The sequence below is a fragment of the Podarcis vaucheri genome (assembly GCF_965113315.1).
Source record: "Podarcis vaucheri genome assembly, chromosome: 4".
In the NCBI taxonomy this organism is placed as follows: domain Eukaryota; kingdom Metazoa; phylum Chordata; class Lepidosauria; order Squamata; family Lacertidae; genus Podarcis; species Podarcis vaucheri.
The window spans coordinates 10,549,078-10,576,599 of record NC_138762.1 but is presented as its reverse complement, the minus strand read 5'-3'; the positions used below and the strand labels follow the sequence as shown (position 1 = coordinate 10,576,599).

At 45.1% G+C, this 27,522-nt stretch overlaps 1 protein-coding gene across 2 annotated transcripts; it reads left to right on the top strand.

Annotated features, from left to right (window-relative positions):
- The first annotated feature begins 545 nt into the window (after positions 1-545).
- LRRC32 (leucine rich repeat containing 32) lies at positions 546-27,522 on the top strand. 2 transcript variants are annotated; one of them, XM_082219306.1, is made up of 3 exons: positions 546-841; positions 10,470-10,525; positions 24,084-27,522. In XM_082219306.1, exons 2-3 carry the CDS (start codon positions 10,499-10,501, stop codon positions 26,016-26,018), a joined length of 1,962 nt encoding a protein of 653 aa, XP_082075432.1. In that variant the 5' UTR covers positions 546-841; positions 10,470-10,498; the 3' UTR covers positions 26,019-27,522. The 2 variants fall into 2 exon arrangements, with proteins under 2 accessions (XP_082075432.1, XP_082075431.1); XM_082219305.1 differs by having other exon boundaries at positions 547-841; positions 10,435-10,525; positions 24,084-27,521.

The window sequence follows — 27,522 nt, the reverse complement described above, 5'->3', positions numbered from 1 at the left end:
CTGCCTTTTTTGTTTTGCTACTACAGACTAAACTGTTACGCTTGTGGAGCTAGTTTTGAATAACACACACACCAAAAAAAAATCCAAACACAACTGTTGCAATGTTAGATTCCCTTTCTTTCCACGCTGCGTGGGCGAAGGCACGAATTATCGCCAATTCACATCCCCCTTTGGACCATATGCTCTGGGTCTATTGCACGGCGGGGCTGCTGTTCCTTCTCCCCGACCCCCTGACCCCCCCTCACCACGCTTTAAGATGAACACAACTTGACCCAGACACCCACAGCCGCACACATCTGTATCTCAGGCGAGCAATCTTTGCGACCTCCAAGCAGCGACTTTTTGCTCGGGACGCACATCTGCAAAGAGGGAATTTCAGCTGGCATTCTTAGGATTGTTTGCATGTGTCAATGTGAGAGGAGAAGTCCTCACCCACGCGAGATGCTCCAGGAAACTGGCCGCTGTAAAAATGTGAGCGTTCGGAACATAAAGAGCACTGGAGGAGCGCGCACACACAGAGAGAGACACACATGCTTTGAAATCATTACAGCGAAGCTCACATGCTTTGGAGGAGCTTCAGAAGATGAGTGCAAAGGAATCCAATCTACTGCAGGCTGATCTGCGAGGAGTTTCTTCATTCGTGAACTCTCTCTCTCCCTTCTCCCACCCCTTCTCCAGTGACTTAACTTTCCTCTTGGCTTTCCGAGAGCCTCAGTCCACTTGAATGCCGCAGGACGGCAAGACCCCCCTGTCAGGAGCGCCAGCGGTTCACTGTCTGAGCACCTCTGGCGAAGAACAGAGAGGGAGGACTTGACAGCGGCCACTTTTGCCACAACGCTAGGTGAGTATGGGAGAGGATTTCTCTGAATAGGATCAAAGGGGAAGGGGAATCGGCACAGGCGTCTCTGCGATGGAAGGAACTCCTGGGAATTTTCTGACTTGTTCTGGATACTCTTACAGCACGGCATAAGAGAAACATCTGTTGCTCCCTTTCTGTTTTTCGTTCAACAGCAGGAAAAATAAAATAAAACTCTGGGGCACCGTCTAAGCAACATAGCTGCCAACTTTCCCCCCTTTTAAAGGGAAATTCCCTTATTCCAAATAGGATTCCTCTCAAGAAAAGGGAAAAGTTGACAGCTATGCTAAGCAAAGGGCAGCAGTTTGCCAACTGATTAATTTCCCACTGTGAGGCAGCTGAACATTGGCTTAAAGCTGCACTCTCATGCACAGTTCCTAGAAAGAAAGTCCAATTTGGCTCAGAGGAACTGACTTTGGAGTAAACACACTGAGGGCTGTATTGGGTGTCTCGCCCGCTGAAATCAAGAGGGTCAGGGCTGCAATCCTATGCATGCGTTTACCTGGGAGTAAGCTCCACTGAAAGCACGGAGACTTGCTTTTGAGGAAGGAGGGGCAAATCTGTCAAATGTCCGTCCTTCCACATTTCTACATCAGTTTGCGAACGAAACATTTTAAAAACTCACAAAAATTCTCAGGCGAATTTAACGTACATCTCTCCTGATATAAAACAACATAAGATTTCTGCTTCCCCCTGGAATGACATTTTTGTATGTTACTTTCACCAATACATTCATTTTCATGGACTCTTTCCCCTAACACACACTTTTTGGGGGACACAATTTTGGGGGGTTGGAGAACCATGCTGAAAAATTCAGAGAAGTGCAAATTTTGAAGGATATTTGTGTGGTGCTTCCTTTGGGAAGTACAAATTAGGTAGGCTAAAAGGTGAACCGAACTGAATTTCTTCCCCATCCCTACTTCTGAGTAAACATGCAGGAGATTGCACTATCAGGGTTGTTCAACTCAGCCAGGTCTCATCCTGTGCTTTTAACAAATGTGATGGAGGATGGACTAAACAAGGGTGATGTCATGGTTAGGACGACTCAGCTCGGCTCTTAGGGAAGGGTAGGGTTATTCATGCTGATGGCTGTTTTACACCGTGATTCATCCAGCCTCATGATTAGACTGCTGTAAAGTGCTCTGTGTGGGGCTTCCCCTGGGGTTGGTCCGGATGCTGCAGCCAAGTTGCTGAATGGAGAACTTGGATGGGCAAATATCATGTCTGTGCTGGAGGAACATCACTAGCTGCCAGATAGCTACTGGGATATGCTAGGGTTGCCATATTTCAAGAAGTGAAAACCCGGACACAAATGTGAATATTCTATCCATTTTTCAAGGATGAATCCTGGCTATTTCCAGGAAATTCTGGACTTATGGCATCCCTAGATATGCTCAGGGACGCGGGTGGCGCTGTGGGTAAAAGCCTCAGCGCCTAGGGCTTGCCGATCGAAAGGTCGGCGGTTCGAATCCCCGCGGCGGGGTGCGCTCCCGCTGCTCGGTCCCAGCGCCTGCCAACCTAGCAGTTCGAAAGCACCCCCGGGTGCAAGTAGATAAATAGGGACCGCTTACTAGCGGGAAGGTAAACGGCGTTCCGTGTGCTGCGCTGGCTCGCCAGATGCAGCTTTGTCACGCTGGCCACGTGACCCGGAGGTGTCTCCGGACAGCGCTGGCCCCCGGCCTATAGATGTGAGATGGGCGCACAAACCCCAGAGTCTGTCAAGACTGGCCCGTTCGGGCAGGGGTACCTTTACCTTTACCTTTAGATATGCTCAAGGTCTTGCGATTAACGATTCAGGACCAGGTTACCTGAAAGATTCCCCTGCCATCGTATAGCGCTGCAAGATCACGTCGATCACCTGGGCAAATCTTTCTTCTTTCCATCTCTGGGCTAGTAGCATCCGTGCGGCTGTTGTTGCGTACATAACAAGTCTTTTCTGCTCCTTTGGAATGTCGGTACCTATAATTCCTAATAGAAAAGCTTCTGGATTTTTAACAAAAGTTATTTAAAACATTTTTTTCCACTTAATTACAGTGGTGCCTTGGTCCTCAAATGCCTTGGTACTCAAACAACTTGGAACCCAAACACTGCAAACCCGGAAATAAGTGTTCTGGTTTGCGAACGTTTTTCAGAAGCCAAACTTGCTCCGTTTTGAGTGTTACGTTTCCGTTTAGAGTGCCACACTTCCAATTTGAGTGCTACACTGAGGTCTGTCTGTTTTTGCTATTTCTTTTGGGTTTTTGTTTTTGTGGCTCTTTTTGTTTTGTTTTTGTGTGACTATGTGGAACCCAGTTCAGCTACTGATTGATTGACTGATTGATTGTGTGACTGCAGTACATTGTTTATTGCTTTCATTTTATGGATCGATGGTCTTGTTAGATAGTAAATTCCATGTCAAATTGCTGTTTTCGGGGTTGTTTTTAAAAGTCTGGAACGGATCAATCCATTTTGCATTACTTTCTATGGGAAAGCGCGGCTTGGTTTTGGAACGCTTTGGTTTTGGAACGGACTTCCGGATCGGATTAAGTCTGAGAACCAAGGTACCACCGTATATGTCATCTCCCAGAAAGCTTTTATCACCTTACATGACCACACTCTGGTTGATCTTCACATTGTATAAAACTTTCTCCTTTTACTTCTTATGTTCTTATGAACCAATGCAATGTGTGTGTGTTTGCAAAGAAGTGTTTGCCCTTCCAACTCTGCAATTTCTATGATTCTATGTTCCAAACATCTCATGGACTTCAGGTGTGCTCCTGAAACATCTCACATGAGAAGAAGACGTGAGCTTTCAGATGCTGACTTGGCTTTCATCGTTCACAATATACGTAACCACAGGCGGATATTTCGTGAAGGCTGAAATCCTATACATATTGACATGGAATCAATCCCATTCAAGTCTATGGTTATTGTGTGTTTTTTTACCCCTGAGTAGACAAGTATGGATGGGACGCCGGTGGCGCTGTGGTCTAAACCACAGAGCCTAGGACTTGCCGATCAGAAGGTCGGTGGTTTGAATCCCCGCAACGGGGTGAGCTCCCGTTGCTCGGTCCCTGCTCCTGCCAACCTAGCAGTTCGAAAGCACCAAGTGCAAGTAGATAAATAGGTACCGCTCCAGCAGGAAGGTAAATGGCGTTTCCGTGCACTGCTCTGGTTTGCCAGAAGCGGTTTAGTCATGCTGGCCACATGACCCAGAAGCTGTACGCCGGCTCCCTCGGCCAATAAAGCACGATGAGCGCCGCAACCCCAGAATCGGCCACGACTGGACCTAATGGTCAGGGGTCCCTTTACCTGACAAGTATGGAGTTGCATTGTAAACAAGGTATTTGATGAAGCCCTCAAGGAATGGATGCTTTAGCTGAGATTCCTGCAACGCAGAGAGTTGGAGTTGAGGAACCCTGATTCTATGAATGGCTCTAGGAAGATGGGCAGAAGGGTCAGTGGGAGGAACCATTCCTCATAGGAAGATGGGGGTCACCCCATGAAATAGTGGATTGTTGCATCACTTGGTTTCTTCGTGTCACCCCTAGGTGGCCTCCCTCTTGGGCTGATTCTTGACCGAAGTGTCCCATTTGCTGTTGTTCTGTGGGCTACCACAGCTATTTCCTGTTTGGAGTATGGCTGGTAAATGTGGTCTTTGCTGTCCTCCAGGCAACAGCCGTTGCAACGCGACTGTTTGACACATTTACGACCTCAAGCTGGCGCATGGCTTATTTTATTTATTGCAGAGGAACATAGGAAGAAGCTGTCGTCTACTGAGTCTGGCAGTTGGCCAATCCGGCTCAGTGTTTTTATCTGTCACAGAATGGTTGCAACTTTCCGGGGGTTTAGGCAAAGGTCTCTCCTAGACCTACCTGAAGATACCAGAAATTGGACCTGGGACCACTCAAGGCGGTAGATGAAGGCTACTTAGGCCTCCCATCCAGGAACTGGCTGCAACCAGGCCAACACAGAATCAGAAAATTATAGAGTTGGAAAGTCATCAAGCCTAATAATAATAATAATAATAATAATAATAATAATAATAATAATTTATTATTTATACCCTGCCCATCTGGCTGGGTCCCCCCAGCCACTCTGGGCGGCTTCCAACAAAACACTAAAATACAATAACCTATTAAACATTAAAAGCTCCCCTACAGAGCTGCCTTTAGATGTCTTCTAAAAGTTTGGTAGTTATTTTTCTCTTTGGCATCTGCTGGGAGGGCGTTCCACAGTGAGGGCGCCACTACCAAGAAGGCCCTCTTCCTGGTCCCCTGTAACCTCGCTTCTCGAAGAGAGGGAACCGCCAGAAGGCCCTCGGCACTGGACCTCAGTGTCCGGGCAGAACGATGGAGGTGGAGACGCTCCTTCAGGTATACTGGACCAAGGCCGTTTAGGGCTTTAAAGGTCAGCACCAACACTTTGAATTGTGATCGGAAATGTACTGGGAGCCAGTGTAGGTCTTTCAAGACCAGTGTTATGTGGTCTCGGCGGCCGCTCCCAGTCACCAGTCTAGCTGCCGCATTCTGGATTAGTTGTAGTTTCTGGGTTACCTTCAAAGGTAGCCCCACGTAGAGCGCATGGCAGTAGTCCAAGCGGGAGATAACCAGAGCATGCACCACTCTGGCGAGACAGTCTGCGGGCAGAGAGGGTCTCAGCCTGCGTACCAGATGGAGCTGGTAGACAGCTGCCCTGGACACAGAATTGACCTGCGCCTTCATGGACAGCTCTGAGTCCAGAATGACTCCCAGGCTGTGCACCTGGTCCTTCAGGGGCACAGATACGCCATTCAGGACCAGGGAGTCTTCCACACCTGCCCGCCTCCTGTCCCCCAAAAACAGTACAGTGGTGCCTCGCAAGACGAAAAGAATCCGTTCTGTGATTCTCTTCATCTAGCGGTTTTTTCGTCTTGCGAAGCAAGCCCATTGACGGATTAGCGGATTGGCGCTATTAGCGCTATTAGCGGCTTTTAGCGGCTTTCAGCGGCTTTCAGCGGCTTTTAGCGGCTTATCTGCTGATCGGATCAGCTGATAAGTGGCTTAGCGGCTTAGAAAAAGGGGGGAAACCCGCAGGAACTCACAAGACATTGTCGCCTTGCGAAGCAAGCCCATAGGAAATTCGTTTTGCGAAGCACCTCCAAAACGGAAAACTCTTTCGTCTAGCGAGTTTTCCGTCTTGCGAGAAGAAGAAGAAGAAGAGTTTGGATTTGATATCCTGCCTTTCACTCCCTTTAAGGAGTCTCAAAGCGGCTAACATTCTCCTTTCCCTTCCTCCCCCACAACAAACACTCTGTGAGGTGAGTGGGGCTGAGAGACTTCAGAGACGTGTGACTGGCCCAAGGTCACCCAGCAGCTGCATGTGGAGGAGCGGAGACGCGAACCCGGTTCCCCAGATTAGGAGTCTACCGCTCTTAACCACTACACCACACTGGCATTCGTCTTGCGGGGCACCACTGTACTTCTGATTGTCAGGATTCAACCTCAATCTGTTAGCCGCCATCCATCCTCCAACTGCCTCCAGACAAGCCTGCAATGCCGAAATCTCAGCGAAAGCATCCATGACAGATGGCCATCCAACCTCTGCCTAGAAACCTCCAAGGAAAGAAAGCCCATCACCTCCTGGGGGAATCCGTTCCCCTGTCAAACAGTTCATACATTAAGAAAGTTAATCCTGTCGTTCAGAACCTGCCCTTCCAGAGCAGGAGAAAACAAGTTTGCTCCATTTTCCGTGTGACGGCCCTCGAGACATTTGAAGACGGCTATCAAATCTCTTCTCAGCCTCTTCTTTTCCAGGCTAAACACTTCCAACTCCCTCAACTCATCCGCATAAGGCTTTCTTATTGTTATTTTTAATTAAAAGTCACCACTAGGGATTGGGGGGGGGATTCAGTTCCGTTCACATTTAAAGGCAAACTTACCTCGTATTCACTTCCTGAAACAGTCCGAGAACAAAAGCTATCCTTTGAAATTTGCACTTCTCCGAATTTTGCAATGCAGCGCTCCAGCCAAGTCATGCGTACCAAAATGCATTTGCTAGGGTAAAATGCACATTCAGGTGCATATGTTGGCGGAAGCAGCGTACAAAAACGCAATGGGTTCAGGAAGGTTGCTTTGCAAATATAGGGATCCAAGGCAGAATTGCATAGTCACTCTACGTGGGGCTGCCCTTGAGACTGACCCAGAAACTCCAGCGGGTGCAGAATGCCGCGGCGAAGCTCCTTACGGGTTCCTTGCCGCAGGATCACATTCACCCAATGCTATACCAGCTGCACTGGCTCCCAGTGGAGTACAGGATCAGGTTTAAGGTGCTGGTTTTAACCTTTATTATTATTTTTTCATTAATATTTTATTAAGTTTTATCAATAGAAAAGTTCAGAAAAAATACAAAAACAGAAAAATACAAAACTGCAAAATTGCAAAATAAAAAAATACAAACATTAAACACAAAAAAGAAGAAGAAAAAACACATATAAAAGAAAACAAAACTCCTTCTTTTTTGATTTCTCATCTTTAAAGCCCTATACGGCCTAGGACCCTCGTACTTATGGGACCGCCTCTCCTGGTATGTCCCACGGAGGACCTTACAGTCTTGAAATAAAAACACCTTGGAGGTCCCGGGCCACAGGGAGGTTAGGCTGGCCTCAACCAGAGCCAGGGCTTTTTCGGCCGTGGCCCCGATCTGGTGGAACGCTCTGTCACAAGAGACTAGGGCCCTGCGGGACTTGACATCTTTCTGCAGGGCCTCCAAGACAGAGCTGTTCCACCAGGCCTTTGGCCAGGGCACAGCCTGACCCCCTCTCTCCTTCTATAATCTTCACAAAACTCTAGCCCAATGGCTGCCATTAATTTGATTTTGAATTGATTTTTAAATGAATTGATTTTAGAATGCTGTGCTACTTTTATTGTTGTTAGCCGCTCTGAGGCCAGCTTCGGCTGGGGAGGGTGGGATATAAATAAAAAATTATCATTACTATTGTTATTGTTATTATTATTATTATTATAGAAACATATGTACTCTATGTTAGGTCCTTCTAAAATTTTGATGAATATTCTTGAGCCATTAAGACAGTGTGGTCTAGTGGTAAGAGTATCAGACTATGACCCAGAAGGTACAGGGTTCAAATCCCCTCTCAGCTATGATGTTCGCTGGGTGACCTTGGGCCAGTCACTGCCTCTCCTCGCGACATACCTCACAGAGTTGTTGCAGGAATTAAATCAGTAGGAGGGAAACCATGTTTGCCACTTTGAGCTCCTTGGAGACAAAGGTGGGATACAAATGCAATAAGAATAATAAAAAAGAAGACAGAAAATTATTTGCAAACTGATATGAAAATGTAGAGTACTGAAAAAATAAGAAAATGAGAGAAATTGAAACTGACAATCACCCTTGCACATCATGGACACACTGAGTTATTTTAACTCACAGTTTTGAAGGATCTTGAACGGGGACGGACGGACCTACAAAGCCTGTTCTACTGGATACGACAGTGAGACAGGAAAAAATAATGAGTGTATAAGGACTTTGAGCAACAAGGGCTCCGTCATATCACAACTTCCCGTAAAAGTCTATCTCCAATCTTTATGCTGAGTGATTTTACAGCAACCTCCACCCCCCCAATCCTTTGAGGTTTATACCATTCACTCTTCGGGTTTTTTTGAAAAGATATTTGGGGATTTTCAAGCAGACGCAGAAAAACCTAAAGTAAATACCCATGCTGACAGATCCCTTCTGATAAAACCTATGGTTGATAAGTCAACCATTCCCCAAGAGCAAAGTCAGCTGACCAGGAAAAGAGTATTTCTTTTTTTTTAAGCCAGACCACTTGCCCCAAACTTACCCTAAATAGCCAGACTCCACCATTGCTGCCACCCCTTGTCCAGCACTGGGGACCCCATTGCTAGGTCTAGAGTGGTGGTTCTCAAACTTTTTTCTCTGGGGCACACTTATTATTGAGGGGAAGTGCGTGGAACAGGTCTCGGTGTTTCGATATCTGGGAATGGAGTTGACAGACGACCTAACCTGGGGAGAAAACAGCAAAGACCTGATGAAGAGAGCACAGCAGAGGTTATATTTTCTGAGAATCCTCCGGAAAAACAATCTCTCAAAGGACCTGTTGATGGCATTTTACCATTGTACTGTGGAGAGCGTATTAACTTATGGTCTGTGTGTGTGGTTTGGGAGCTGCAAGGCCAGGGAAAAAACAATGCTGTCCAGGGTTGTAAAGACTGCGGTGAGAATAAGTGGGTGCACTCTTCCCACCTTGGATCAAATCTATGCTTCCAGGTGCCACAAGAAAGCTGCAGAGATAGTGCAGGATAGTGCGCACCCCGGAAATGATCTCTTTCAGCTTCTGCCTTCTGGAATAAGGTATAGGGTTATAAAGACTAGGACTAGCCGCCTGAGAAACAGTTTCTACGCAAATACAATTCTAGTTCTAAACGCAGCATAAAGGGTCTCTGTAGTATAGTGTATTTTAAAATGGGGTTTCAGAGTTTTTAGGGGTTTTTGAATGTTTTATGTAGTTTTTCAATTTCATTGTTCTGCATGGGACAATGACAATAAAGATATCGTATATCGTACAGTGGTGCCTCGCAAGACGAAAAGAATCCGTTCTGTGATTCTCTTCGTCTAGCGGTTTCTTCGTCTTGCGAAGCAAGCCCATTGACGGATTAGCGGATTAGCGCTATTAGCGGCTTTTAGCGGCTTATCTGCTGATCGGATCAGCTGATAAGCGGCTTAGCGGCTTAGAAAGGGGGGGGGAGGAAAAAAAACCAGCAGGAACTCGCAAGACATTGTCGTCTTGCGAAGCAAGCCCATAGGAGATTCGTTTTGCGAAGCACCTCCAAAACGGAAAACTCTTTCGTCTAGCGAGTTTTCCGTCTTGCGGGGCATTCGTCTTGCGGGGCACCACTGTATATCAGAATTTAAAAAATGTTCACGCTACACCTAATTTTTGATTGATAAGGAATACATTTGAAAACAAACAAACAAAGAAGCATAGGGTCCAAAGTAGGCATGAATTTGGCATCCTAGACAATCCTCTGCCACAAGAAGGAATGGAAGAGACACTCAAAGTATCTCAAATTTAAAAGCAAAGCTACCTAGCTTGCACTTTCAGAAACAATATGCGAACCGAAACATGGCAAGGCTTTGAAATTCGAAATTCTCTGAATTTTGCAGTACAGTTCTCCAGATGAGTGGCGTGTGCTAAAAGGCATAAAAGCGTACCTTAAGAATTCATATAGTAGCTGAAATAGCATAGAAAAATTGAATTATTTGGGAGGAAGTTTCTTTGCAAAGATGCACATAATAGACAAAGTGGCATAGAAATGTGTGCATTCAGTTCTCACTAAAATCCGGATGAATTTTCATGAGGAATATTCAAAAACAATTTTGCAAATTGACGTGAAAATGTGGAGAACTGAATTTAAGATTGGAGAAGTGAGAAACTGAAATCGACCGATTTCCCCATCCGTAGCCGCTATTTGTTCTTCATGATGCCTATCACAGCTTTCAAAAACCCGTTTCTTCCAACCCCTACCTTAAACAACTGGTTTGGTCTCTAACTTGGACTCCCTTTGTCTCCCACTCTACAGAGCCATGAAATTCTACCTCTTTCTCTTCCTCGCAGCGCTGAATGGAGACGTCTCAACCTTCTCAATGATGGAACGGTCGCCCTGTGAAATTGTAAGAACTTTGGCAAAGGGTTCGAACCCAAGCAGGGCAAATCCAGCAAGAATCTGGTGTAATGTCTTGGTTTCAGTAAGGCTTTTGACAAAACCCACCATGATATTCTCTAGAGGAAGCTGGCAAAATGGGGGTCAAACGAGGTCATTGTCTTTTTTTTAAAAAAAAAAAAATATTCATTTTCCAAACAAGGTTTATACAGTCAACAAATTATTTTACACTCATGCTTCAATTTTTGACTTCCCTCAGTTTCTCTGTCAATCTTTCGAAAAATTTCTATTTATTGACGCATTTCTGAACATGATATTGCCTTTCCCCACTCCTTTTCCTCTTACTCTCTTTTTTGCAGTATTTCTTACTACTTCACAGAGTCTCTTCAAAACCAACAAGCGTTGTCTGTGCATCACATATATTTTTTCAGATATTCTGTAAATTTCCCCCAGTCCTCGATAAACTTTTGGTCTTTCTGGTATCGAATCTTCCCAGTCATTTTTGTCCAATTCTGCATATTTGATCAATTTCCTTCTCCATTCTTCCACTGTTGGAATTTCTTCCTGTTTCCATCTTTGGGCCAGAAGTATCCTTGCGGCAATCACTACATATTGAAACAGTTTACAGTCTCTCTTATTGATTTCGTTTCCTACCATTCCTAATAGAAAGGCTTCTTGTTTTTTAACGAACGTATATTTCAACATCTTTTTCAATTCATTGTATATCATTTCCCAGAAGTCTTCCATCTTTTTACACTCCCACCACATATGATAGAAAGTACCTTCTTTTTCTTTACATTTCCAACACTTATTGCATGTTTTATACATTTTGGCCAGTTTAACTGGCGTTATATACCATCTGTAAAACATTTTCATTACATTTTCTTTCAACGCAGTACATGCCGTAAATTTTAGCCTTTCATTCCACAATTTCATCCAATCATCATACTGTATATTGTAACCAAAGTCTCTTGCCCAGTGTATCATTACTACTTTTACCTCTTCATCTTTTGTATGCCACTCCAGCAACACTTTATACATTTTAGACAGGTTTTTATACTCATTATTCAATACCTCCACTTGGAATTTTGATTCTTTACCTTCTTACCCACATATTTTACAATCTTTTTTAAACATTTCATTAATCTGAAAGTAGTGTAACCAGTCGTAAACAAATTCTTTCACTTCTTCATCAGTTTTCATTTTCCATTTTCCCCCCTCTCTTATTACCAATTCTCCATATGTTATCCACCTCCCCCTCATGTTAATTTTTTTTTCACACTCATCACTTCTAATGGTGAAATCCAATGGGGGAGTTTTTAGGTTCCAACAAGTTTTTATACCTCTCCCACACCTCTATCAGTGATCTTCGGAAGATGTGGTTTTCAAAACCTTTGTGAATTTTTTTCTTCTCATACCATAGGTAAGCATGCCAACCAAATCTGTTGTCAAATCCTTCTAAATCTAACAGCTCTCCATTCTCTATTTTAATCCATTCCTTTATCCAACAGAGGCATGATGCTTCATAATATAATTTCAAATCTGGCAGGGCGAAGCCACCTCTCTCTTTTGCATCTGTTAATAACTTAAACTGAATCCTTGGCTTCTTACCCTGCCAGATATATCTTGAAATTATTTTTTGCCATTCTTTAAAAATTGATGCCCCCTTAATTACCGGCAATGATTGGAAAAGGAATAACATCTTTGGTAGCACACTCATTTTTATCGTGGATATTCTCCCCCAAAAGGACAATTTCACTCTTCCCCACACCTCCAAATCCCTTTTTATCTGATTCCACATAGGTAAGTAATTGTTTTGAAACAAATCAATATTCTTGGGGGTTAAACATATTCCTAAATACTTCACTTTGTTCACCACTTCTATCTCTGTCCTTTGTTGTATTTCCTCAATTAGTTCTTGATTCATGTTTTTAGCCATGATTTTCGTCTTTTTTTTTGTTGAGATAAAATCCTGCAACTCGACCAAATTGTTCTATTTCTTCTAAGATTCTTTCAATACTTTCCACTGGTTCTTCTACTGTCAATACCAAGTAATCCGCGAATGCTTTAACTTTGTATTCCTTTTTCCCTATAGATACCCCTTTTATATCTTCATTTTTTCTTACTGATTTTAGCAAAACTTCTAGCACCATAATGAATAATAGTGGCGACAGTGGGCATCCCTGCCTTGTACCTTTGGTTATTTTAATATCTTCTGTGGTATAGTTGTTTACTATTAGCTTCGCTTTCTGTTCTGTATATATTGCCTTTATCCCATTATAAAATTCCTTACCCACTTCCATATACTCTAGGTTTTTTAACATAAAGTTCCATGATATATTATCGAAGGCCTTTTCAGCATCCACAAAGATTAAAATAGCTTGTTTTTCATTTCTGGCATTCAGATATTCCAATATATTTATTATGTTTCTTATATTATATTTCATCTGTCTGCCAGGAAGAAAGCCCGCTTGATCCTTATGTATAAATTCTTGCAATACTTTTTTCATTCTTTTTGCTAGTATACTCGCCAAGATTTTATAGTCAGTGTTCAACAGCGAAATAGACCTATAATTTTTAGCCTGTGTCAAATCCGAATCTTGTTTTGGGGTAAGTGTGATAAAGGCTTCTTTCCATGTCTCCGGAATTTCCCAGTTCTTTAATATGTTGTTTGTGACTTCTTTCAATGGTAGGGTGCTTCTCATTTCCTTATAATATCTGGCTGTAAATCCATCTGGTGCTGGAGCTTTCCCTTTTTTCAATTCCTTTATTACCTCTTTTATTTCTTCTGTTTCAATTGGGGCGTTCAAAAAATCTTTTTTCTCCGTCGGGATCTTCTGCACTTCTTTTTCCTTTAAAAATCTTTCTATCTTTCTCATATTATTCTTTTCCTTGCTTTTATATAGTTGTCTGTAGAAATCCAAGAATCCTTTTCTAATTTGTTTCGGGTTTTCTATTTCTGTGCCGTCGATAATGATTTTGTTTACTGTATTCTGTTCCTTTCTCTTCTTAATCTGCCACGCCAGCCATTTTCCTGATTTATTCGTGAATTCAAAGTTTCTTTGTCTCATTCTTTTTATATTCCCTTCTACTTCCTTATTTATCCAAACGAGGTCAGGTGGATTTGTAGCTGGTTGACTGACCGAACCCCAAGAGTACTCACGAATGGTTCCTCATCATCCTGTTCTTCATAAACAACTTGGATGAAGGAACTGAGGGGATGCTCATCCAATTTGCAGATGGCAGCGATTTGGGAGGGCTGTAGCTAAGCCTGGCAGAGGAAAAACACACCTTTAAAGTAGTGTTTGAGTCGCATGGTATTATAAACAAAAATTGCCCTTTTCCCTTATGGGGTATCCAAGAGCCCATATAGAGTCCTTACATAGGTTCCCTGTTGGTAGGAGAAAATAACAGAGGCCAACCAGAGAATATTGAGAAGCAAAGCAGCTAGTAAGCTTGATCTTTATTGATCTGTTGCAACAGGGTGCTCCCCTCACCCGCAGGAGAGAGGAGGGACCCAGAAAAATGGCACGCAAGGCCTTATAAAGACTTTTGAAATTGCCACCCTGTAGATCAAGACCACCCCCAGAAACATCATACATACATCACAGAAAAGGCGGTCTAAACAGAAATTTGAATGTTGTTTTTCTCCTATCCTTGTTTATCTCATGTCTGGCAGGTTACTTGATTGGATTGCCTGGGTATCCTGGCCATTCTTTTGTAATGACAAATACTTAGTTCCTGGGCCAGGTGACAGGCTCACACCCTGTTCAAACACATACTCTTAAGACAGGATTTGTGAAGGAAAAGAGAATGGGGAGGCTTTTCCATTTTCCTTTGACCTTGCAGAGAAAACATTTGGTCAGTTTGGGAATCAAAATGGTTCCAGGTTGTCCTTCCTGTGCTGATCTATGTACATGCTTGGTTGGTACACTTATGAACATTGCCATATATCTAAGACCATAAAATTCCTATCACAATGGTCCTTTTTGCCAGCTTAACTGGCATGTTGTTGTAAGCCAGAAAATGGCTTATCTCCTGAGTTTATGCCAACAAAACTCAGAAATGAGAGGAGTTAGGAATCCAACATTGTTTATTGCAAAGCAATAGGTTACAGTCGGATCGTTCCGCAAAACTGCAACCCCTCCTGGTAGTCCAGCCAGTGGTATTTATAAAATTGCAAACAAAGCATTTCAATTTCCACCAATCATACACATCATTACCTCATTTCATGTTTAATACGCATGCGCAATAAGCAGTGGCAATTTCTGCTGATTAAGTTCTGATTCCCACTGTGTTCTGTTACATTGTGTTAGTGTGCATGTTGGGAAACTGTGTTACGTGGAGCCATTTGCACCATGTAGCAACTTACGTTCTAGCTCGGGGGTCAGCAACCGAAAGCCCATGGATTGTGTGCTTGCATGAGCATGTGCAGCCACGATTTTTGGCGGCTGCGCATGCGCAGATGTGATTTTCGGTGCCCCCGAACTGAGTTGTCCAATCTCATGCTGCGCTAAATCAGCACAGCACGGCACAGAGACTCGCTTCCGTGGTGCCGAAAATCGTGGGGGCGCACGCTCATGTGCACACACGATCCGGCCCATGGAGGGATCTCCGAGTGACCGATCCAGCCCAGGGAAGATAAACCTTGCTGAACCCTGTTCTATCTTTGAGCTGTATCTTTGTGATTCACATATTAGCCGTATTTCTGCCCCGATTGGGGGGTGGGGCGGCAGCAACTTGCAAAATCACCAGGTTCATAAAGTGACAGGCTACTTTTCTTTTCTTTTTTTCACAATAATATTTATTATTTTCATACAAAAACATAACAAAAGAGAGAATAAACAATAATAAAAGAGGAAAAAATGAAAAGAAAAAAAGGAAGAAAGAATATAAAACATAAAATACATCCAACCACCACGTAATTAAGACTTAATTAATTAATTAAAATCCATCTTCATCAACATATTACTAGACTTCTTCTAATCTCTTCCATCTGAATTTCTTAGTAATTATATATAGCAGTTTCCAATATCATTATTTCATAAAACCACATCATAGTCATAATCATATTTTCTAACTTTTCTTATCATACTTTTTCTTATTTAAATACTTAATCCTAATTTAGTCCTAGGCCTAATCGTTTCTTTTAAGTGGTTACATATCTTTAATATTACAATATTTATTCAAATAGTCTTTGAATTTATTCCAGTCTTCTTGGTGTTCCTCTTCCTTCTGGTCGAGGATTCTCCCGGTGAGGTCAGCCAGCTCCATAAACTCCATAAACTCATCTGCCTTGTGACAGGCTACTTTTCTATTAGAAGCACACTCAAGGATTTACAGGGGTACACATTGTCACATTTATTGTGGCCCTTTGGGCCACTGCCACAATGTCACCAGGTCAAGGGTTACTAAGTCCTCCCTCTCTAGTCATTTCATACCCCCCCCCAGAACTCCCCCTTTCCAGGACTTATACTGGCATAAGATCTGCTGGAGGTATCTCCGCTTGAACCATGAACAATGGAGAGTTACACCACCGTAGCCTGAACGCACCGGGATCCTCCCAGCTCAGCTGGCTCCTAGCCGCACACATCCTTGCTGTAGGGTTGCTCTCATAAGCTAGGAACTGTGCCCGCTTCACATTTCTGCAACAGTGCTAAGCCACAAACTTGACATGAGCCAACAGTGTGACGTGGCAGCTAAAAAAGCCAATGCAATTCTGGGCTGCATCAATAGGAGTATAGCATCTAGATCAAGGGAAGTAATAATGATACTGTATTCTGCTCTGGTCAGACCTCACCTGGAGTACTGTGTCCAGTTCTGGGTACCACAGTTCAAGAAGGACACTGACAAACTGGAACGTGTCCAGAGGAGGGCAACCAAAATGGTCAAAGGCCTGGAAACGATGCCTTATGAGGAACGGCTAAGGGAGCTGGGCATGTTTAGCCTGGAGAAGAGGAGGTTAAGGGGTGATATGATAGCCATGTTCAAATATATAAAAGGATGTCACATAGAGGAGGGAGAAAGGTTGTTTTCTGCTGCTCCAGAGAAGCGGACACGGAGCAATGGATCCAAACTACAAGAAAGAAGATTCCACCTAAACATTAGGAAGAACTTCCTGACAGTAAGAGCTGTTTGACAGTGGAATTTGCTGCCAAGGAGTGTGGTGGAGTCTCCTACTTTGGAGGTCTTTAAGCAGAGGCTTGACAACCATATGTCAGGAGTGCTCTGATGGTGTTTCCTGCTTGGCAGGGGGTTGGACTCGATGGCCCTTGTGGTCTCTTCCAACTCTATGATTCTAGGATTCTAGGATTCTATGATTCTAAGAGAAGAGAGCTCAGATTGGTGCAGCATCCGAACGATGCCAGCTTTCACCTTGGTTTCGTTCTTACCCGTCCGAGTACAGATTGGCACTTCTTCTTTCAGGCATGGCAAATTCAATTAAAATAAACTGCCCAAACATAATGTAGGAACACAGAAAGCTGTCTTTTATACCCACTGACTGAAAGTGGCTGTTCAAGGTTTCGGGCAAGGTGACTTTCCGCAGCCCTTCTTGGAGATGCCAAAAGTTGAACTCTGGACCTTCTGATTACCAAGCAAGGGCTCTGCTACTGAGCCACAGCCTTCCCCATGGCATTTGTGCAATTATCGTTAGATATCCATTCACCCAGACGCGGGTGGCGCTGTGGGTTAAACCACAGACCCTAGGACTTGCCGATCAGAAGGTCGGCGGTTCGAATCCCCGCGACGGGGTGAGCTCCCGTTGCTTGGTCCCTGCTCCTACCAACCTAGCAGTTCGAAAGCATGCCAGTGCAAGTAGATAAATAGGTACTGCTCCAGCAGGAAGGTGAACAGCATTTCCATGCGCTGCTCTGGTTCACCAGAAGCGGCTTAGTCATGCTGGCCACATGACCCAGAAGCTGTATGCGGACTCCCTCGACCACTAAAGCAAGATGAGCGCCGCAACCCCAGAGTCGGTCACGACTGGACCTAATGATCAGGGGTCCCTTTACCTTTACTATCCATTCACCCATGTATATCACACACACATGCACAAAAACCAAATTGTATGTTACAGTGGTACCTCTGGTTACAGTGGCTTCAGATTGCAGACACTTCAGGTTACAGACTCCGCTAACCCATAAATAGTACCTCAGGTTAAGAACTTTGCTTCAGGATGAGAACAGAAATTGTGTGGCGGCAGCGGGAGGCCCCACTAGCTAAAGTGGTACCTCAGGTTAAGAACAGTTTCAGGTTAAGAACGGACCTCCGGAACGAATTAAGTTCTTAACCAGAGGTACCACTGTATTTTGCAATCACATACAGCAGTGCCTTGGTTGTCAAATGCTTCAGAAGCTGAACGTTTTGGTTTTTCGAACACTGAAAAACCAAAACTGAATGCTTCCATTTTCGAATGTGCCTCAGGAGTCAAACAGCTTCTGAGGCACATTTCTCCATTTTCTCAATGACATTTGCCAACCACCCGTTGAGCCTCGGTTGTTAACTGCTTTGGAAGTCGAACGGTATTCCGGAATGGATTACGTTTGACACCTGAGATAATAATAATAATAATAATAATAATAATAATAATAATAATAATAATAATAATAATTTATACCCCACCCATCTGGCTCGGCTTCCCCAGCCACTCTGGGAGGCTTCCCAAAAAAATATTAAAATACTGTAATACATCAAACATTAAAAGCTTCCCTAAACAGGGCTGCCTTCAGATGTCTTCTAAAAGTCAGATAGTTGTTTATTTCCTTGACATCTGGTGGGAGGGCGTTCCACAGGGCAGGCGCCACTACCGAGAAGGCCCTCTGCCTGGTTCCCTGTAACTTGGCTTCTCACAGTGAGGGAACCAGCAGAAGGCCCTCGGCGCTGGACCTCAGTGTCCGGGCTGAATAAAGGGGGTGGAGACGCTCCTTCAGATATACTGGACCAAGGCCGTTTAGAGCTTTCAAGGTCTGCACCAACACTTTGAATTGTGCTCGGAAACGTACTGGGAGCCAATGTAGGTCTTTCAAGGTGTTATATGGTCTCGGCAGCCGCTCCCAGTCACCAGTCTGGCTGCCGCATTCTGGATTAGTTGCAGTTTCCAGGTCACCTTCCAAGGTAGCCCCACGTAGAGCGCATTGCAGTAGTCCAAGCGGGAGATAACCAGAGCATGCACCACTCTGGAGAGGCAGTCCGCAGGCAGATAGGGTCTCAGCCTGCGTACCAGATGGAGCTGGTAAATCCTTCTTTCAGTCCACCTGCTGGTGGCCCCAGATTGCTCTAGGTCAGGGGTGGCCAACTCCCAAGAGACTGTGATCTACTCAAAACTGGCAGTGATCTACCCCCTTTTGGGGGGTTCAGGTCAAAGTTGTTGAGTTTTTTCAGGGAGGAGGTAAAATGTTGAGCTTTTTTTTAGGAGAGCCACAGTTGTTCAGCTTCTTTAGGGGAGCCAATGATCTACCGGTGATCTACCGCAGACGTCCAATGATCTACCGGTAGATCACAATCTACCTGTTGGACATGGCTGCTCTAGGTGTCTTCATCCAGGACAATCCGGGGCTGTTTCCACACATCTTGGGCAAATATTCAGGAATCCTATAATTCCCGAGGAGAACTGAGCGAGAGTTCTTCAGAATGACTGTTCTCTGGGGAAACCCTCCCCAAAACATCTGCTGGTGCTTCAGCGTGGACAAAATCAGACAGGCAGAATGGTTTCGAAGGAGCTGAGCAATGTCCAGCTCACTCGTGCCTGTGAGTAATGCAAGATGTGTACAACTGCAGATGAACAGGCCGGACGAAGCACAGGCTACACCCAAATGGCACATTCCCCCAGAGGCTTGGCTCACTGACTCGGGCGACAGCTCACAGTTGTTTCCATGCTAGAGCCCATTGGCACTGTGAAGGGATTATTCTTCCACAATTAAAGGTAAAGGTAAAGGGACCCCTGACCATTAGGTCCAGTCGTGACCGACTCTGGGGTTGCGGCGCTCATCTTGCTTTATTGGCCAAGGGAGCTGGAGTACAGCTTCCGGGTCATGTGGCCAGCATGACTAAGCCACTTCTGGCGAACCAGTGCAGCACACGAAAACACCGTTTACCTTCCCGCCAGAGCGGTACCTATTTATCTACTTGCATTTTGATGTGCTTTCGAACTGCTAGGTTGGCAGGAGCAGGGACCAAGCAATGGGAGCTCACCCCGTCGTGGGGATTCGAACCGGTGACCTTCTGATCAGCAAGTCCTAGGCTCTGTGGTTTAACCCACAGCGCCACCTGCGTCCCTATCTTCCACAATTAACAGGGGTTAAAAGGGTGGTTCCACACTTAATATAGCATGATAGGGACCAGCAGTGCCCTTCTCCTTGGCCCAAATCCTGTTGTAACATACATGCTATTCAGCTAAGGTTTCCAGCAATGTTAATTAAAAGTTTCCTGTTGGCAGGTTGCCCCTGAATTAGTCCTCTTCCACCCTGGTGTATATCTGTGTTAATTATTACTAGCCTCCAGCCATTCTTGTTATAGTGTAATAGAAAGCAATTGAACAAATCTGAAAACAGGAAGCTTTTGATTAAAGGTACCGTTGCTCTTTAAAAGCCCAGGCAGCTCAAACCTTGCGCACGCCAGAAATGCATTTTCAAGCTCCGCTCTGGCCAAATCAGGTCTGCAAAAAACAAGGGAAGACAACCCAGCAAGCACTGGAACACAACCATTTGGCAGCAATGCCGCATGGATTCCCTTTCCAACAAGAACAAGCAAAAGATGGGATTTCCAGAGTTTGTGTACAACTAACTCTTCAAACATGGCTTGTTGAAGACGGCTCCGTGCACCCCTAAATTCCCTGATCAACTTGGGGCATAAATTTAACAGGACACTCTTCCGAAGAAGCTTTGTGGAAAGGCACAGGAGAGCATGAGAATGATTTCAAGATCTGCCAATGGAGAAGGCTGCCTGTCCTTGCTTTATGTTACAGCTGGCTCTCTGGCTTGAAGACAAGACGGCTTAACGAAACTTGAATCTTCTGACCTCCCCACGTCCTCACAGAGCATCCCAGTCAACAACGGCGGGAGAACGAGAGCTTTGCTCGGTCTTTGATTCGTTCCAGCGAAGAGACACTAGAATCGCTTGGCCAAGAACGAAGCATTAACAGGGCATAGCTGCCCTAAACCCTGAGAGCAGCTGCCAGCCAGTGTAGCCTATAGGAACCTCGATGAATCCATGGACTGAGTCCTTCAAAGACAGCTTCTTGAGACTGGGCGCCTTTAGTTCAGTCTGGGAGACAGCAACATACAGGAAGAAGGCAGCAAACTTGGGTGACTATGGACAGGATTTGTAGAACAGATTATCACTGTGCATTTGCTGCAGGCCAGATCAGACTATGGAACTCTCTCTTACCCTCAGCTATTTCTCTGCAGAAAAGCACGACTGAAGTGATCCATTGTGGTTTCCTTTATATAGTGGTACCTAAGTAGCAGCTACCTGATTCCATAGCCTAGTAGGTAGAACATCTGCTTTGCATCCAGAAAACCCAGGTTGGTTCCCTTCAGGTAGCGCTGGGAGAGATTCAGTCCTGTGAGCCCTGGAGAGGTGCTGTCAGTCAGTGCAGGCAATACTGAGTTTCGTTTGGTGGATGGTCTGTGGCGCTGTGAGTTAAACCACAGAGCCTAGGGCTTGCCGATCAGAAGGTCGGCGGTTTGAATCCCCACGATGGGTGAGCCCATTGCTTGGTCCCTGCTCCTGCCCACCTAGCAGTTCGAAAGCATGTCAAAGTGCAAATAGATAAATAGGTACCACTCAGGCGGGAAGGTAAATGGCGTTTCCGTGCGCTGCTCTGGTTCACCAGAAGCGGCTTAGTCATGCTGGCCACAGGACCCGGAAGCTGTACGCCGGCTCCCTTGGCCAATAAAGCGAGATGAGCGCCGCAACCCCAGAGTCGGCCACGACTGGACCTAATGGTCAGGGGTCCCTTTACCTTTTTACTTGTCTTAGCATGAAGGATGCTTCTCAAGTTCGGAAGAACCTTCCCCTTGGGAAGTGTTAGAACAAAGTTGCTGATCAAAAGAACATGAGTAAGTTGAAAAAACGATGGGTCTCTCTGAGAGGTCCGAAGCATTGCCTAGCCCCCAAATAGTTCCCTCGGCCATTCCTGCAAGGGCTGGAGCCCGTGCGAACGACACGCATCCTGTTTTCCTTCGGCATTCTTTCCTATTCCATATGGAATACCCCCGAATAGACTGCGGTCGCGGAGCCAAGAAAGAAAGGAGATTATATTTGCAAAGCAGAAGAGAGATCTGGAGAAACTTGGACGGGGTTCAAAAGTAATGTCTGGGCAGGAAAGGAGAGGGTGGTGAAAGGGGGAGCCCCCCCCCAAGTGGAAAGAGATATACAGGCTTTGTTTGGGAATTATGATGGGTGGGGAGGGTGCTCAGCAAAATCTCCAGTGATAGATGCAACCTTTTTCAGCCGTGGGCCAGTCCACCGTCCCTCAGACCATGTGGTGGGCCGGATTATATTATTTTTTTTGGGGGGTGAACGAATTCCTATGCCCCACAAATAACCCAGAGATGCATTTTAAATAAAAGGACACATTCTGCTCACATAAAAACACCAGGCAGGCCCCACAAATAACCCAGAGACGCATTTTAAATAAAAGGACACATTCTACTCATGTCGAAACATGCTGCTTCCCGGACCATCCACAGGCCGGATTGAGAAGGCGATTGGGCTGGATCCGGCCCCCGGGCCTTAGATTGCCTACCCCTGATAGATGCAAACAAGAAGGGAAGGGTGAGGAGCAGAGGTGGAAGGCGACCCAATGCAGAGAACGCTTACTCATGCCAAGCCTGGGCACTGAATGTGGCCCTCCATGCCTCTACGTCTGGCCCTCAGGACTCTCCTCATTGGCCCTGCTTTGCACCCTTCTTTGAAAGTGTCCATCTGGCTAAAATGTGCCCTTGAGCTCTGATAATACCTTTAGCTTCCCTGTATGCAGGATTGGGTATGTGTCAAAACAAGCCTACTTTACCAATACAGTGGTACCTTGCTTCTCAGCCTTAATCCATTCCAGAAGTCCGTTCCAAAACCAAAGCATTCCAAAACCAAGGCACTCTTTCCCATAGGAAACAATGCAGAACGGATTAATCTGTTCCAGACTTTTAAAAACAACCCCTGAAACAGCAATTTAACATGGACTTTACTATCTAACGAGACCATCAATCCATAAAATGAAAGCAATAGCCAATGTACTGTACTATAAAATAAATAAGACATTATTGTAGATGATAAAAATTAAAATTAATTCCCCCCCCCCTTACCTGCACTGATGATAGTCATTGTTTGGAGGGGGGGCTTTTAACTATTTCCACAGTCACACAATCTAGCAATCAGTAGATGAACTGGGTTCCACACAGTCACAAAAACAAATGAACCGAAAAAGCCTCAAAAATAAAAACGCAAAATAAATAGCAAAAACTAAAGTGCCAAACCTAATCTGTTCTGGAAGTCCGTTTGACTTCCGAAATGTTCAAAAACCAAGGCGCAGCTTCTGATTGGTGCAGGCGCCCCAGAAACAATAGCTGACAGCGGCAGTGGATGTTCAGCTTCCAAAAAACATTCAGAAACCAGAACACTCACTTCCGGTTTTCGGCGTTTGAGAACCAAGGCATTTGAGAACCAAGGCACCACCATGTCCATGAATTTGTCTGATCCTCTTTTAAAGCCATCTAAGTTTGCGGTCATCACAACTTCTCCTGCAAGGACATTACTGCATGCACGCTATGGAGGGATAGCTCTGTTGGTAGAGCGTGAGACTCCCAGGGTTGTGGGTTTGAGCCACACAATGGGCAAAACATCCCTGCATTTCAGGGGGTTGGACTAGATGACCCTTGGGTTCCTTTCAACTCTACAAGTCTATGATCCACATAATATTTTTTTGAAATAATTTTCATTTGGTTTTACAAATATAGTATCATAACAGTACAATACAAAAATACATATCCTTATTTAGAGATTTCTCCTGATCTCTCGACTTTCCATCTTCTCCTCCACCGGTCCTATTGTCATCCTTTTCAACTGCATATTATTTCATAATCCATATTTTATGTCTCTCCATTTTATCCATAGCATTTGCTACATTACAAGTGTTATCCAAGATAAATTATAAATTTTCCCCTTTCTTTATTGAAGTTTTGGTTTTCTTGGTTTCCTGAGCTTTCCAGTCAGTCTCGCCATTTCGGCGTAGTCCAACAGCTTAATTTGCCATTTCTCTCTGGTAGGGACTTTATCTTCTTTCCATTTTGGGGCTACTATGTTATACATAAAAAGTCTTTTATGCTCTTTTGGAATATCAGTACCTACAATTCCTAATAAAAAAAAATGGAATTTATTTATTATGGTCCCCATAATTTAATTCTGTGCACTGTATCGAGGTTCCTTCTTTTATATGCCCCTAATCTTCCAACATTTATTTCGTTGGATGGCTTTGAGCTGTAGGCAATGTGAATGTCATCCTAGCTCATTTCTCTCTCTCTCTCTCTCTCTCTCTCTCTCTCTCTCTCTCTCTTTCTCCTTTTCTGTAGAGAAGTATGGAGGCATTTTGTCACGGCAAAGATCTTCACCAGATACCTCCGGAGCTTCACCCAAATTTACGTAAAATCAACCTCTCCAAAAACAAGCTCCTGAACATCACAGAAAGTCCCCTGGCTTTTTACACCTCCCTCCGCCATCTAGACTTAAGTTCCAATTATATCGGTTTCATCGAGTCTGAAATCTTCAGAGATATGAGGAATTTGGAGGAGATCAACTTGGCCGACAACCAGCTCTACCAGTTGGCTCAGCACGACCTGTGGCTTGGCTCGCTCCCCCAAGTCAGAACGCTAGACTTGTCCCGCAACAGACTCTACACTGGGATGGCTGAACATTTCATCCACAAAGCTCCTTCGCTTCGGCATCTTTCATTGGCAGAGAACAGCATTATAGAAATTTCACAAAGGACATTCCAGGGGTCTCCAGGTCTGGTTGAAGTGAACCTTCACAGCAATATGATCATGGAGATAGAAGAAGGAGCCTTTGAGATCCTGTCACAACTCTCCAAGCTCAACCTCTCTATGAACTCCCTCACCTGTATTGCTGGCTTCAACCTGAAACAGCTGAGAGTTCTCGATCTCAGCCGGAACAGCATCGAGACCTTCCATTCCACCAAATCCGAGGAGGAGTTCAACTTGGTTTGGCTGGACTTGAGCGAGAATAAGCTCCTCCGGTTCCCATTTCTCACGCAGGCAAGCAAACTGGCCTACCTGAATTTATCCAAGAACATAATGCAGTTTGTTATGGTGGAATCTCCACGTGATGACGATGATGGCGACTACGGCTGGATGGACACAACTCTTGGTCTTCAGAACCAGGCTCAGAAGAACAACACCATCTCTCCACATCTGCCTGGACTGTTATATTTGGACCTGAGCTACAATGAGATCCAAACCATCCCAAGCGAGTTCTTTACTTCCATGTCTGCCCTTCAGGTTCTCAACCTCAGCAAAAACTGCCTCCAGACTTTCATGGCAAGTGCCGAGCTGGTCTCACTGACCATCCTCGACCTCAGTTCTAACTCTTTGCAGCATCTGGATTGGGGTTCCGGCACCCTGGTCAACTTGCAGAAGCTCTTCCTCCAAGGCAACCGTCTCCAAGCACTGCCACCAGACATCTTTGCCCACCTCCCTCGCCTCTCGCTTCTGAACCTCCGAAGCAACAACCTCTGTCTTTGTGGCTTCTATTCAGGGTTAGCCAGGAAAAGGCTCGCTGGGGAGGACCGCGGCTGCGTCTCGTTCGTCGACCTTCCTGAACTTCAGCACTTGTACCTTTCCGACAACAAGCTGAAGAGGATTCCCATGCATGCTTTCTACAGGACTCAACTCGTCGCCTTGGACCTCTCTCTGAACTGGGGACTCCACATAGAGCCCAAATCTTTCTCGGGCTTGGAGATGTCTCTAAAATATATGGATTTGCACGGGAACGGCATGACATCTCTGAGCACCGACTTCCCGCTTTTCCCGCACCTCGTATATCTCAACTTGTCAGACAACCGATTGAGCTGGTTGCCTGCTTGGTCTGAGAACTGCTGTGCCCTGGAAGTCCTGGATCTGCAGAACAACAGCTTCAGCGACCTCAAAGGTAGCAAGATCCCAACTTTGGAGAAGAACCTACGGAACTTGTACCTGGCGGGCAACCCGCTCAGTTGCTGCGGGAACATTTGGCTCTCCCAAATGATCCATAGGGCCACTGTGGAGATCCCCAACTTGGACCTCACCAAATGTCAGTACGCCAAGAGCTTTGGCTACGAAGAAGAAATGGCGGTCAGGGACATCAGGCCAGAAGATTGCGAGAAGGAGGACCTCAAGAAGATGAGCGTCTTGATCTTGGTGGCAGCCGTCCTGGCTCTGTCCCTGGTCGTCGTTGGGGTGGGTGTGTTTTGCTGCTATCGCAGGCACATGTTTGGCCGACACTTTAAGGCATAGGTCTTACATCTGAGGTAGGCTTCCATCCCTACATCCCTCACCACTGGACGACTCACATCCAAAGGTGTGAACAGACCCCACTGAAGAACATGGGAGGTGAGAAGATGAAAGCTTGGTCTGTGGGATTACTCTGTGATGACTCATTCACACATGCAGAACAAATCTACTTTATTTTTCAATTAAAATTGTACATTCATCTTTTGAGCTGCTGAGCAATGATGCATAGAGCACATGATCTCCTTAAATAATTTGAGCATAAGACATATGTTTACAGAACAGTTTGCAAAGGAATCATGTCAATGCTCTGGAACAGTCAAGTCCAGCCAGACAGGCAGTGCTATTGTCTTTCTTGGGGCAGAGAGATGGGGCTGGCTGGGACCAAAAATGGACTCCAGGTCAGATGTGTGGCTTGGAAATTGCAAAGCTACAAACGGGTCTTTGGACAGAGCCCCTGTCCTTGCCCACAAGCACCAAGACCTTCAAGTTCTCCTGCAGTTCTGGTTTAAAATGTGCTCAAAATAGATGCCCCCTCAGCTAACAGAGGAACACTTGGTGACCAGGTTACTGAGAAACAGTCCCCCCCCAAAACACCTCATTTGGGGATCCTCCAGCTGTGAAGAGCAACCCACCCACATTTCTCAAACTGTTGACACCTGGGACCCCATTTTTTCTGGATTAGAATGGGAGGTGCATCAATCATTCTTATAATTAAGAAACCACCCGTATTTCCTCTCCCATCTATCACAGGGGTGGGAAATCTCAGGCTAAGGGGCCAAAGGTCTATCTACCTGGTCTTCAGAACTGTCTCCAGGCCACACGCCCTTCTGAGACACAAGTCCTCTGCCCCAGCACACATCTCCCACCCGCCCCTGCTTCCCACCATCATCTAATATTTTTGCCTCGCTGGAATGTGTCCTCGGACTCTGGTGATGCTTCTTGCTTGTCTGGATGAAGATGGGGGGGTGAGCATGTGGAGTGCAGCATTCCCAAATCAAGGAAGGATTGGACTCTGATTAATAAAATACACACGAGGCTTGATCAGCAAGACTCTGAGAGGAGGTGCCAATAATAATTCCTCTCCACCCCTCGGCCCAGGTCGTTTTATTCACAAAAGAACTTTTTACACAGTGTTTGTAAGAACCAATCAGATTTCCTCTGAGCATTTTAAAAAAAAACCCCACGTGGGGACAAAGTTAAAGTTAAAACTACAGAGAGCTAATTTCCCGCTTGAGCATGCATTGTTCAGAGTATATAAAATAGGAAAGAAGGAGGAATCCTTTTAGGAAACCCTGGAGGTCATAAACAGGAATAAACAGGAGAGGAAGGATGGGTAGTATTTACCATCTCTTTGTGGACTCTCTTCCTGGCCCTTAAGATCTATCTAAAGATTAACAAACTACATTAAAGTAACCTATTAACTTTATGTACTGAGGATGCCTGGTGAAGCAACTGGCCTGTGTTTCAGAATGCTTATACGCGCCTGTCAGGTGTAGAGAAATAGGAC